The sequence below is a fragment of the Mercenaria mercenaria genome, chromosome 8, assembly GCF_021730395.1.
Source record: "Mercenaria mercenaria strain notata chromosome 8, MADL_Memer_1, whole genome shotgun sequence".
Lineage (NCBI taxonomy): Eukaryota > Metazoa > Mollusca > Bivalvia > Venerida > Veneridae > Mercenaria > Mercenaria mercenaria.
Window position 1 is genome coordinate 11,028,141 of NC_069368.1, and position 13,506 is coordinate 11,041,646.

The 13,506-nt window shown below is 34.6% G+C and overlaps 1 protein-coding gene across 3 annotated transcripts in view; it reads right to left on the reverse strand.

The window, feature by feature from the left end:
- The window catches only part of LOC123523061 (endophilin-A2-like), a 50,527-nt gene that overhangs the window by 15,889 nt on the left and 21,132 nt on the right, over positions 1-13,506 (reverse strand). For 2 of the 3 annotated variants that reach the window (XM_053549372.1, XM_053549371.1), the window contains exons 5-6: positions 8,553-8,686; positions 8,183-8,249 (exon numbers count right to left, since the gene is read on the reverse strand). In XM_053549372.1, the coding sequence (XP_053405347.1) occupies positions 8,183-8,249; positions 8,553-8,686 (201 nt within the window). Of the gene's footprint in view, positions 1-8,181; positions 8,250-8,552; positions 8,687-13,506 lie in introns of all 3 variants that reach the window. The other variant, XM_053549373.1, reaches the window with a different exon arrangement.

Here is a 13,506-nt window from a genome sequence, read left to right on the forward strand (position 1 = left end):
ACATTCTGACCAATTTTCATGAAGATCCATTGAAAAATATCGCCTCTAGAGAGGTCACAAGGTTTTCCTATTTTTAGACCTACTGACCTAGTTTTTAACCCCACGTGACCCAGTTTCGAACTTGACCTAGATATCATCAAGCTGAACATTCTGACCAATTTTCATGAAGATCCATTGAGAAATATGGCCTCTAGAGAGGTCACAAGGTTTTTCTATTTTTAGATCTACTGACCTAGATTTTGACCCCACATGACCCAGTTTCAAACTTGACCTAGATATCATCAAGGTGAACATTCTGACCAATATTCATGAAGATGTCATGAAAAATATGGCCTCTAGAGAGGTCACAAGGTTTTTCTATTTTTAGACCTACTGACCTAGTTTTTAACCCCACGTGACCCAGTTTCGAACTTGACCTAGATATCATCAAGATGAACATTCTGACCAATTTTCATGAAGATCCATTGAGAAATATGGCCTCTAGAGAGGTCACAAGGTTTTTCTATTTTTAGACCTAATGACCTACTTTTTGACCCTACGTGACCCAGTTTCGAACTTGACCTAGTTATCATCAAGGTAAACATTCTGACCAATATTCATGAAGATCTCATGAAAAATATGGCCTCTAGAGAGGTCACAAGGTTTTTCTATTTTTAGATCTACTGACCTAGTTTTTAACCCCACGTGACCCAGTTTCGAACTGGACCTAGATATCATCAAGATGAACATTCTGACCTATTTTCATGACGATCCATTGAGAAATATGGCCTCTAGAGAGGTCACAAGGTTTTTCTATTTTTAGACCTACTGACCTAGTTTTTGACCCCACGTGACCCAGTTTCGAACTTGACCTAGATATCATCAAGGTGAACATTCTGACCAATTTTCATGAAGATCTTGTGAAATATATGGCCTCTAGAGAGGTCACAAGGTTTTTCTATTTTTAGACCTACTGACTTAGATTTTGACGGCACGTGACCCAGTTTCGAACTTGACCTAGATATCATCAAGATGAACATTCTGACCAACTTTCATAAAGATCCCATGAAAAATGTGACCTCTAGAGTGGTCACAAGCAAAAGTTTACGGACGCACGGACGCACGGACGGACGACGGACGACGGACACCGCGCGATCACAAAAGCTCACCTTGTCACTTTGTGACAGGTGAGCTAAAAAGATACACGGCAGCATTAGTCAATGCGCACTTTAAGCTATATGAAACGCGCATGCACTCTGTACTTTCACATACGATCAGGTATTTATAAAGCAAATAAAAATGTAGTTTTAAAGTAAAATTTTCTTGTTTTTTATGCAGAACATATTTTACAGAACACATATTTTACATCATAATTATAATAATCATAAATCTAGAAAACTTTGACAAAAAATAAGACTAAAAAAGAGGGGTCGAAAAGTGGGGGCAGGGGGCAAAAATCGTCAAGGGATAAGAAATGACCAAAATGGGGACAAGTTGACTGGGGGACGAGCTGACTAGAGGACATGCTGACTGTAAATCGTTTAAGGGAGATCACTCCGTCTCAGAGTGGCAGAGTCGAACGCTGCTGCAGGGGATTCAGGTTTATGATGTTTTACAAGCTATTTCCATAGAAGCCTTGCAACCGATTATTCTGTCTAACAATACAGCTCAGAGCACCCGCACACCCCTTAAGAAAATATTATCTATTTCATTCAAAAATCTGTGGAACTTTTCATATACCAATCAAAATGTTCAGTTTTAATCAGCTGTTAAATGACCTTCACCCTAGATATAAACAGGATGTAAAGATGAAATCAATACCGGCCTGCGGCCGGAAAAACACAAGATCCTGTAAAGTTTAGCTGAAAATAAGCATTCCAAATCTTTCATATTAACCTATAACTAGCTGCAAGAGAAATTTACAAATTCTCATCATGTCAGGTTTATTTCTTATTTTGTCACACATCCTGCAGAAGAGTATTTAAAGAATATACAATTCAGAAGGATAATAATGATGTCAAAGAACTTAAAAAAGACCCTACCAATATTATTTCCCACTTCCTAGAATTTCAAACTTTCATATATATTAAATAATGGGATACGTAAAGAAACTCCTCAGGCCAACCACTCTACTCCTCCCCCACTTCGTCCCTGCAGAACAATCCCTCACCCTGCTTAATTTAACCATGGCAGACTATATTTCCCCTCTTTAATTTTCTAAATTATATCTTAAAATTTATATTTTTTATGTATAATAATCTTTTTTATTCTAGTTTTCATTCAAGAAAATCAAAAGGGGAGATGTTGTCTACCTTGGTCAAAATTGAGAAGGGGGATTTTTTCAAGAGGGAATTTGTCCTGTATTTTTTTAATTATATAATATTTAATAACTGTATTATATTATTTCTGGAATAATATGAACAATAATATGAATATTAGGCAAAGCCAAAAAGCAGGCTCAAATCTACAAACAATAATATTCTCTTTTCATTGCAAAATAGACACTATTCACTGCTATCAAAAGACAGCAAAACTATTCACTACTGCATGTGTGACGTCATTTGCCTTTGTACTGAAACCAGGGTTGTAGGCTTGTAACGGTGCAACAGGAAAATAACTACACATCTTCAAAATTACACCATGCCATAAACAAACAAAGTTTCTCATAGGATGACTGTCCAATGGCACTTTGATGAATAGTTATGCGATGTTAAAGTTAGGCCTTTGCCTACAGACCTGGGTCTTAGCGGCGACAGCGTCGTCTTAACTGGTACACATTCATCCCATATTTAAATCATGCATGATATGACAAGATAGGACGGACACGCCATCAATGCTTCAGAAATAGACCTTTAACGTCTAAGTGTGACCTTGACCTTTGAGTACCGACTTGGTTCTTGCACACGACACGTCGTTCATTACTGTGGTATACATTCATGCCAAGTTATTTGAAAATCCATCCATGATGACAAGATAGGACCGGACACATGCTATCATGAAATGACCTTTAACGTTCTAAGTGTACTTGACCTTTGACAACGACCTGGGCTGCGCGTAACCGTCGTCTTACTGTACACATTCTGCAAGTTATTGAAATCCATCCATCGAGACAGTTGGACGGACCATGCATATCATGAAATGACCTTTACGTCTAAGGTGACCTGACCTTTGAGCTACGGACCTGTCTTAGACGGACAGGTTCTTACTGTGGTACAAATATATGCCAGTTATTGAATCCATCTGGATGACAAAGATATGGACCGGACGAAAATTGCGGAGACTGACAGACGACAGACTGACAGACGGTTCAAAAACTATATCTCCTTGGGCATAAAAAACAATTCCCCAATAGTTGAAATTTATTAGCTATCTGAAAGCTTGCCTCTCTAGCACGTGTTTTAGAAGAAAGGAAGAAGGATGAGAAACAAATTCTACCTTCATTAAAACTGCATTTCCCTTCTTCATTGACCTAAAACACTGCATTTATAACAAGATGAATGAAAGGATAGATAAAGGAGAACATTAGTTTATGCTAATTTATTTTCGGTTGATAACTCTCGACACCTCATTCCTGATGGAATCCATCGTCATGAGGATATGAGAGAAGAGGCCAGTTTTCCTTTTAATGCTAAGCGCCAAGCAAGGGAGCTACTGGTACCATTTTTAACACAGCCGGGGATTGAACCCACGACCTCCTGCACTCAAAGCAGACGCACTACCACTAGGCTATGAGGTGGTTAAAAAAGAATATTCAATATTTGAGAAACATTTCATCTTCGAAAAAGCTTCACAAAACAATAAACTGGCGGCAAAAATTATGAAAATCGGATAACAAATAAGAAAAATATAGCCACATAATGTAAAGGTAGCCATTTTGGGCATAGTGTTGTCATATTTCTTCTATGGGATAACCTGTATAGTAAATATATGACTAACAATTAAGATTTTAATCAGTTTGTTGGCTACCGTAGATACCCGTGTATAATGCGCACCCGTGTATAATGCGCACCCCCGATCTTAGTCCAAAATCCTGGGAAAAAAAAAAAAAAAAAAAAAAAAAAAAATTTTGGTCAATTTTGAAGTGGATGGAAAACGAAAGTAGGGTTTACATCGACACCGGTAATAAATTTCATCTCCGCGGCGGAGAGCAGCATCGGTCTCACGGTACTATCGATTTTTGTTTTCTCGAAAATAAAACCAGTAAATTATTGTTATATTTGTTGTTTTACCTTTTTTAATTCACTATTTTGAATAAATAAATAGCAGCTGATTCAATATTTCGGAATGGTATCTTTCAAAATGACATGAGCTTCTCAATTCAAACTGATAACAAAAGGTGTGATAGCCTTTTTGTCACGATCATAAAGCCAGTACTTACCGGCAATTAACGTGTCACCTCGTGTCAATTATGTTGTTCACAGTTTGATCTCGGTTAAAGATAATTCTCGATCTTTAATTAGTATTATAATTTTTGTGATTTGTAAACATTTCTTTCGTCAAAATACTTTTAAATTTATATGAAATTAATTTTGTTTGAAAGAAAAATAAACAATTCGATCTTTTACGGAACGTAACGGCAATCTTAGATTTTAGCGGAGACAGTAAGCGCGGGGAGTAGTTTCCCTTTATCAAAATGGCGAACATCGGTAACAAACTTGTTTTGAAGTTGGAATATTGTCTATACCTGTGTATTATGCGCACCCACGATTCGGGGGTGGTCCCGAGGGTCAAAAAACTGCGCATTATACATGGGTATCTACGGTATATGAATATATGTATGACTACATTTTATGATAATGATAATGCTGCCTAAATAACAAAAGAAAGTTGGCATCACTGTACCCAAAATCACCTCCAATTTATTGACATAGCCGCATCATTTCGTTTGCAGTCTATTACCATGATTTTCTTCGAAAGGTCATATTAACAAGCCTGTGACAGTGTGAACAGCAATGGTAATATACCGCTCCTTTTGACAAAACACAGCTTATTGTCAACAACTTCCAAGGACTGGCATGTTTTCAAGGCAATACCTTGTAAACAATCTGCCTCCAAAGTCACATAAAAAATTGCAGTTCACCAACAGACAGTACTCCCATTTATCAGTAATAAAAGAATAATATCAAACTGCTTCAGTGTGCTGCAAATTTTCTGTCTTTACAAAGATTACAAAGATTGGTATGTTTTTCACAGGTGTCATTAACAGGGATTATACTGTTTATGGCATCACAGTAAATGGGAGAGAAAAACTCAATAATCAATGCATTTAAGTTAACCTAAACTCAGCAACATTTTATAACAAACTTGAGTTTTAACAGAGAAAATTCAAGAGAACTGTGTTTTCTCAAAATCACATTTTGAGGGCTTAATGGATAACTGTTCAGGTTCAGTAAAAGAGTGAATATATTACGACAGTCTTCCAATCATTAAAAGCAATGAATTCCAATGGTCTTTCATTCATTAAATTAATGAATAACAACAGTCTTTCATTCACTAAGTCAGTGAATTACAATGGTCTATCATTCATTAAAACAATAAATTACAATGGTCTAGTTTGTTCAATGAATTACAACAGTTTTCCTTTCATTAATGATATGCAACAATCTTCAATTCATTAAGTCAATGAATAACAGCAGCATTCCATTCATTAATAAATTTCAACAGTCTTCTGTTCATTAAAACAATGAATTACAATGGTCTTCCATTTAGCCCTCAATTTGGAAAGCATGCAGAATGGATAAACTATACTTAAAGTGTAGATATGTTGGTTAGATCACACACACACAGAGGTACAGACAGACAGACAGTTGAGTCACCTACCTCCTGAAGAAAAATTTAAAAGTAAGTTAGATTAGAAAACAGAATTACTAACAACAGACACTTCTTATTTGGCTACTTCTACAATTTAAGTAACAGTCAACTTTGCAACATGTGAGCAAAAATGATATCAGAGCTGTTTACTATCAAATACTCACAGGGAAAGTCTGACACTCCAAGGGATCAAAGTTGTGACCTCTACTGGAGGTTTAATGCTCTTCCTACAGAGCTAACCGCCTTGGCAACTTGAGACAGGGGATGTTCATAGGTATAACAGGTGAAAACAAACTCGCACAGATAACAAATCTGCAAGTCTCCAAATGTGCAAAATTAGCATGTAAGTAGCTTATACAATTTTTTTTTTTTTAATTTTCTACCTTATTAAATGTGTCTTTTTCAACTTCAACTGAGTGAAATCATTATGTTTTATACAACAAGGAAATACCCACTTTGCAGACTGCAAATATTTTCTGTGCAATAGTTAGGATATTGTTTCAGGATGGGAACATTTTAGAAGTGCCTTTGAGGATAATTTAAAAGTGCACTACATAAGTGTACTAAAATGTCATATAAATATATATTACAAGATAAGGCTAATATATAATAATTTCAAAGATAACCATTTAAGTTAAGAATTCCATTAAATTCTGGTACTTTCTCAGGGCCCGCCCTGGGCAATAACTGGCTGTAGAAAACAGTTAAAATCATACAAAAATATGTTTAAAATTGCAAAATGGACCATGAAATTTGTAGCCAAATTGAAAAATTTGTAGCCAAAGTGGCATTTTATTATCCATTGGCTACAATGGCTAATGGCAGAGTGGGCCCTGCTTTCTTCTTTATCAAAGAAATGAAAAACTTATGCAGAATAATGAGTCGAAAACATGAGGGCCATGACTGTCTTGTACCACTCACCTGATGTACTGGCAGTTTTTACTCAAGATGCCCAAGTTTTAATTTGACCTAAATTCAAGAAAGGGCAAACTTCCTTACCGAGTTTTATGAAGACCTAAACTTTAATGCCATATGTCCAAGTTTTGATAATGACTTATATATATGAATACAAACATTCTGAGTCTGTTACAAAAATATCAGGTATAAAAAGTGGCTTTTTATGTTTTAACAAAGATTTTGTATTATTTAAACTTGTGTCCTTGTTTTTGACCCTATATGACCATGTTTCAATTCTGACCTAAATTTCATAGGGACAAAAATTCTGACACAGTTTCATAATGATCTGGTAGTAAATTCAGCTTCTGAGAGTGTATATTCAACATACTGAACAAGTTTTGGATCCTGCATTACATAAAGTACATACAGACAAAATTCTGATGATGATTCATAAAGATGAGCATCATAATCTTAACCAGGTTTTTCTACGACTTGACTTAGCGGCCTATTTTTGACCACAAAGAATAAAATATCTAACTAGTCTGTTTCAGTAAGATTGTGCCTAAATTGTGACCTCTAAAGTATTAAACTGCTGACTTGATGATGATGGACACAGGGCAATCACAACTATTCACACTGAGAACTTTGTGCTCAGGTGAGCTAATAAAAAAAGTTTTGAGATATATTTTGTAGTAGGTAATCTTGGAATTATTCTATACCAGCCTTACCCTAAAATCTGACAAATGTACTAAATTATAAGTAGATTTAATTATTTTTCATGACTTTATTATACCTACTCAAATACAAAAAAGATGCCTATGAGGTTAAATAATGGAAATTCACGAACAACCTGTCTGACTTTGACTCTTTTTTCAAAATCTGACTTTGTTCAAGATCGAGCCAGGACAAACAGGTGGCTTCAGACAATAGAAAGAATCTATACACTTTTTATAATGTTTCTAATATTTTGAGAGCTGAAAGGAAAACTGTGCTTACTCTTTTATTATTTAAATATTAGAGCTGCATTTGAGAAAAGCGCATGTCTCCCACAACTGCCTAATCATCTAGTAGATTGGCATTTCTTCTCCATTATGTATCTGAGTCAACCATGCACCAAGATCTGTATCACTGGCATCAACAATTTCCGTAATTCAAGGGCCATAATTCCGAAGTGCCTGGGCCCCTTTGGCTAGGTATCAAACTTGGCCGAGGACTTATTGGCAAACACATTTTGTTCGAGTTTGGTGAAGATCGGATGAGAAATGTTCGAGTGCGGACAAGATCTGTGACAGACAGACACACAAATGGACACACACACAGACGGGAGTAAATCAATATGTCTCCCACCACAGTGGTGTGGGAGATATAATTAGTTACAACCGTTCTCCATTCAACCTTTGATATGAATAATGCAAAAACTTCTATAGATAGGTAAAACCATCACATCAAAATGAAAACACACATTCTATATTTAGACAGATTACCAAGGACCTACCTTTTTCCTTTTTCCTTCGTTTACAGTCAAAGTCTAATCTTCGTCCAGATAACTTTTTTCTATGATGCTGAAAGATTGAGTAATACACCAGCATTTAATATTAATTTTTACTGCAGGAAAAAGAACATATTTCATCAAAGACCAGTCTGAGCACTATGTGAACTAAAAACCCGTAAATACAACCACTAACTGTTAAATATGGCGAACAGTGCAAGTCATGATCAGACTGCATGGATGTGCAGACTGATCATGGTCTGCACTGGTGAAAAAAGGCAGAATCAATCATGTCCAGCATTATATTTTTTCATTAAAGGTTAATGACCTGTCTTTCTATCAATGGTATAGTTCATTATTCCCTATGTATACTCACATTTACTTCTTTTAAATCCTTAGTTGAAAGATGTGACCACGGTTCTAGAAAATTTTGTTTAACATTTTCCTCTAAAGAATATTTTACTTCTGCTAGTCTTTTAAATGATTCTCCTGCATCTACCAAACTCTGACCTGAAAGTATAGGAACAGTGAACTATAAATAAATGAACATCAAACTAAATAGTGGAATATCAACTTGAAAAAGAGAGGCATCGAATACTGAAGATACATCATGCTGAAAATAGAGAAACATTTATCAACTCAGTAAACTAGAGGAGCACCTTGCTGAAAATACAGAAAGATCATACTAAATACCATACTGAATGTAGAACATAGTGCAGAAAATATAGAAACATCATACTGAATATCATACTGAGTGCTGATGAACATTATACTGAAACTAGAGATGCTTTTGAGAAAAGCACATGTCTCCCACAACTGCCCCTATGAAAAATGTCTAGTTTCTCTAAATGGTTTAGATGGGTGGATCCAATTAGATGGTCTGGACGAGTGGATCCAATCAGTAATTCAAGGGCCATAATTCAAAAGTGCCTGGGCAGATTTGGCTAGTTATCGAACTTAGCTGAGGTCTTATGGTCAAACACATTTTGTTCAAGTTTGGTGAAGATCAGATGAGAAATGTTCTACTTAGAGAGCGGACAAGAGTAAAAAGACTGATTTTTCTTTAATTTAAGGGCCATAACTCCAAAATGCCTGGACCGATTTGGCTAGTTATCGAACTTGACCGAGGTCTCATGGTAAAACACATTTTGTTCAAGTCTGGTGAAGATCGAATGAGAAATCTTTGACTTAGAGTGCGGACAAGAGTAAAAAGGCTGATTTTTCTGTAATTCAAGGGCCATAACTCCAAAATGCCTTGACTGATTTGGCTAGTTATTGAACCTGGCCGAGGTCTCATGGTCAAACACATTTTGTTCAAGTTTGGTGAAGATCAGATGAGAAATGTTTGACTTAGAGTGCGGACAAGAGTAAAAAGGCTGATTTTTGGTAATTCAAGGGCCATAACTCCAAAATGCCGTGACCGATTTGGCTAGTTATCAAACTTGGCTGAGGTCTGATTGTCAGACACATTTTGTTCAAGTCTGGTGAAAATCGGATGAGAAATGATCGACTTAGGGTGCGGACAAGCTTTGTGACAGAAATACACACAGACTCAAGCAAATCACTGTGTGGTGGGAGACATAAGTATAGAAACATCATACTGAATGTAGATGAACATCATACTGAAAATATAGAAACATTGTACTGAATATCATACTGAATGTAGATGAACATCATATAGAAAATATAGAAAAATCATACTGAATATCATACTGAGTGTTGATGAACATTATACTGAAAATATAGAAACATCATACTGAATATCACACTGAATGTAGATGAACATCATATAGAAAATATAGAAAAATCATACTGAATATCATACTGAATGTAGAAAGGGCAATAACTCAGTGGAAAATCATCCAACCAAAACATGAAGATAAAATGTGCTTCTCCTTTTGGGAGTGTGAAGTTTGCTGACTTCAAGCCAATGGTGGCTGAGAAATACGGACCTTTATTGCGTATTTTTTGGTTACAAAGTATTTAACAAATGGATGGATGAACGAAGTAGCAGCTATATATTTCCCCCTTTGTAGAACATAACAAAAAAAGAAAACATAAAATATCCTGAATGAAAAGAAAATTTACTAAAGGGTGTTAATTTTTAAAAATATGAAAGACACTTTCTGAAAATAATGAAATTTATTGCTATTGAACCAACATGTTTCATTTAGCTTGTCAATATCACAACACAAAGAGAAACCAACAGGATATGAAGCCTGTTTATTCTGGTCAGTGTAATTACAATAAGCAACTCTTCAAACTTAGTTGTTCATGGTACCTTGTCACTAAACATTTTCTTTAAACTATAAACAGGATTTTGGTTTGTTTAAATTTAATCCCCAGCAAGACCCCCCTAACTTTTACTGAAATTTTTGTTCCTTATATAGAATTAGTTGACACTACGCAACATTCAGATTATTAAGTATCCTATATAATCAGTTTCTAACTGTGTATCTCGTATCATCAGTTTCTAACTCATACCCTGGTAAATTTTTACAATGAACTTGTCGGTCTTTCAATTTAGACAGTACCATTGACTTTAAAAGGGGGTCTTGCCTGAATTGAAAACCCATGCGATAAAGTCAACTCATGGATCAATCTACACTGGCCAAAGGCAGAAAAAAACGTGCCAACTAATAAGGGCAATTGTCCATTTCCAATAATCGTCCCTTTCCCCAAACACGAAAATAACCCGACGATAATGGAGATCACTCATGTAAAAAAAAACCACGTTTTAAATGTTGTTCCCTCTATGGTGTTGCAGCAAATGCAATAAAAAATTACTCATTACGATGTTTAAAAAAATTTTAAAAAAAGGCTAAAATTATATTTTATATATTCAAGAAATGTGGACAAATTAAAAATACAACGTTTAACTTAAGAAGGTCCTAATTCTGATAAAATAAAAGACGGAAAATGGTTTTTGGCCTATAAGTAAACAATAACGATAACCAATCCAGTATACAAATTTTCAAAGCTTTAAAAAATTTTAAAACTTTCAAAAAAAAGGGAATAAACAAAAATTTTAACCAAAACTCAACATTTCCTAAAGTGCGACAATACTAAAAATTTTATTTAACCCTTATCATGCTGGACTTGTTGATTCTGCCTTTTTGCACTAGTGTAGATCATGAACCTGAAAAATCTGTGCAAATGATCAGTTGCACTGTTCACCTTCAATCAGTATTTTTTTTGGTATATTTTCCCTTTTAACCGAAGGGACTGTCCAAATTGAAAGAGGACAAGTTCATTATAGAAATTAGCGGGAAAGGGATAAAACTTTTAAAATTGGAAATTTGGGACTGACATTATATGCAAAATAAAAAACTGACCAAATTTATTTAAATCACCATTCTACCTTTTTTCTGACTAAATGTAGAAAAAATACACCATTACCTCTGGTATTTCTTGTTTGTTGTTGGAAATTCACTTAGTACTGAATAATCCCCCCTGGTTTCATGTGTGAAAATTTATAAAAATTTATGTCTACTAAAAAGATTCACTATTATCCCCCTTCAAAAAGGAAATGAATAAACTAAAAAAACGGGAATATAATTTTATCTTGTTTGGACCGGAGTTTCATTCTAACCGTTTAAATTCAACTTCCGATGTTCATTTTTCAAGTACTTTACATGTACACTGTATACTGTAAATTCATGAATATTTATTGCATGCTAATTTTTATGGATTTCATGGTTGAGTAAATCCACAAAATTTAATCTCAGTGAAATAGTAATATAACTATCTGGCCTAAAAAAAATTCTTTGTTTCCGGTAATATTTTAAAAAAAATTAGAATTTTTTTGCGGATTTTTTTTATTAAGTGAGACTTTTCAGAAATAATTTTTGTGTCAAAAAATGAATACAAATTAGGGGGTTATGCCTTTTAAGGGCATCAACAAGTTTAATTCTAACTCTTTACCTTTTTTAAAGCAAAAAAGTGCATTTTTTTAAAAATTTTGTTAAAAAATTTAAAAAAAAAAATTCTCCAAGGGCCAAAAAAAACATTTGGGGCCCGGGGGCCAAAAAAATTTTGGGCGGGTTGGATACAGGAAAAAAAACAATTTTTTTTTTTACGCCTTTTTTTGAAACCCAAAAGAATTAGCCAATTTCGCTCAATGACATTACAAGAAAAATAATGATTTCACAGTACTTAGCCTATATGATATGTTTGACATGGATTGAACAACATCTTGTCAATGATATTAAAAAGTCAAGTGTTTTTTTCCACAAATGACAACTCCATATGACTCAGGGCTGGTGGACTTGTGATATACTGTCTTCTGCCTAGCCAAACACTCAGTTTGTTTACATATAAATAATCCATTATAATAGTCATAAATGATACTGGCAAAAATTGGAGCACAACAACACATTTGAAAAAAGGAATGAAAACTTAACCTTACTAAAAAACAACTTTTAAAGGAAGAAAAATAAAAAATAGACATTTGAAAGAGATTTTGCATTTAAAATCATGCATCACTGATATGAAATGAACAGATTTAAGACAGGCCGGGGGAAATTTTTTGAACCAAAACGCAACCATGCTAAACCAACAAAATTTGGGCCCCCTTGAATGGCATCATGCTCAGCCAAACTAAAGTTTTCAGTTGTATATTGCAAATATAAGATTTTTTCACAGTTGGGGTACAGATTGGAAAATCTGGCTTGAGGAACGTTAAGGGGGGGTAACGGGCTCCTCGTAAACAGTTTCCCCAAAGGCCAGATATTCCTACTGCATCCTAGCCATGATCAAATCTTTTTCTTGCATATCATATTAAAGAATTTTGTAAAAGTAAAATAAAATCAAAAATAAAACTTTTTTTTTAGAATATTTTTTTATAGTAGCGTTTTTAAAAAAAAGCGCGGGAAAACCCAAAACGGCCATCACGGGAAAAATGTCAAAGACGTTTTCAAAGACAAATGCATCTTAACTTATTTCCTGTTTTTTACATTTGCGAGTAACGTTATGATTTTTGATAAAATAACTTTTTTTTGAATTGAAAATATACATGAGGAACAAAGAGAAATTTAAGGTATTGGATTTTTTTCCCTTTTTTTAAAAAATATAAATTACTACATAATTTTAAACATTATGTACTTCAAAATACTTCATTTACGCATGACAGTAGTCTTACAACCCATTTAAAAAGAATTTTTCCCACACCAGAAAAAATACCAGAATCCCCGCCCGGTTGAAAAAAAGGGTTTTTTGTTGTTCAGGGGGTTAAGGTAGTTATGACATCTTAAACGACAGTTAAGGATAACACTAAAATAAGTCGGGCCTGGCTCGCAAAAAAAATCATTTCATGAATCATCAACCTAGTT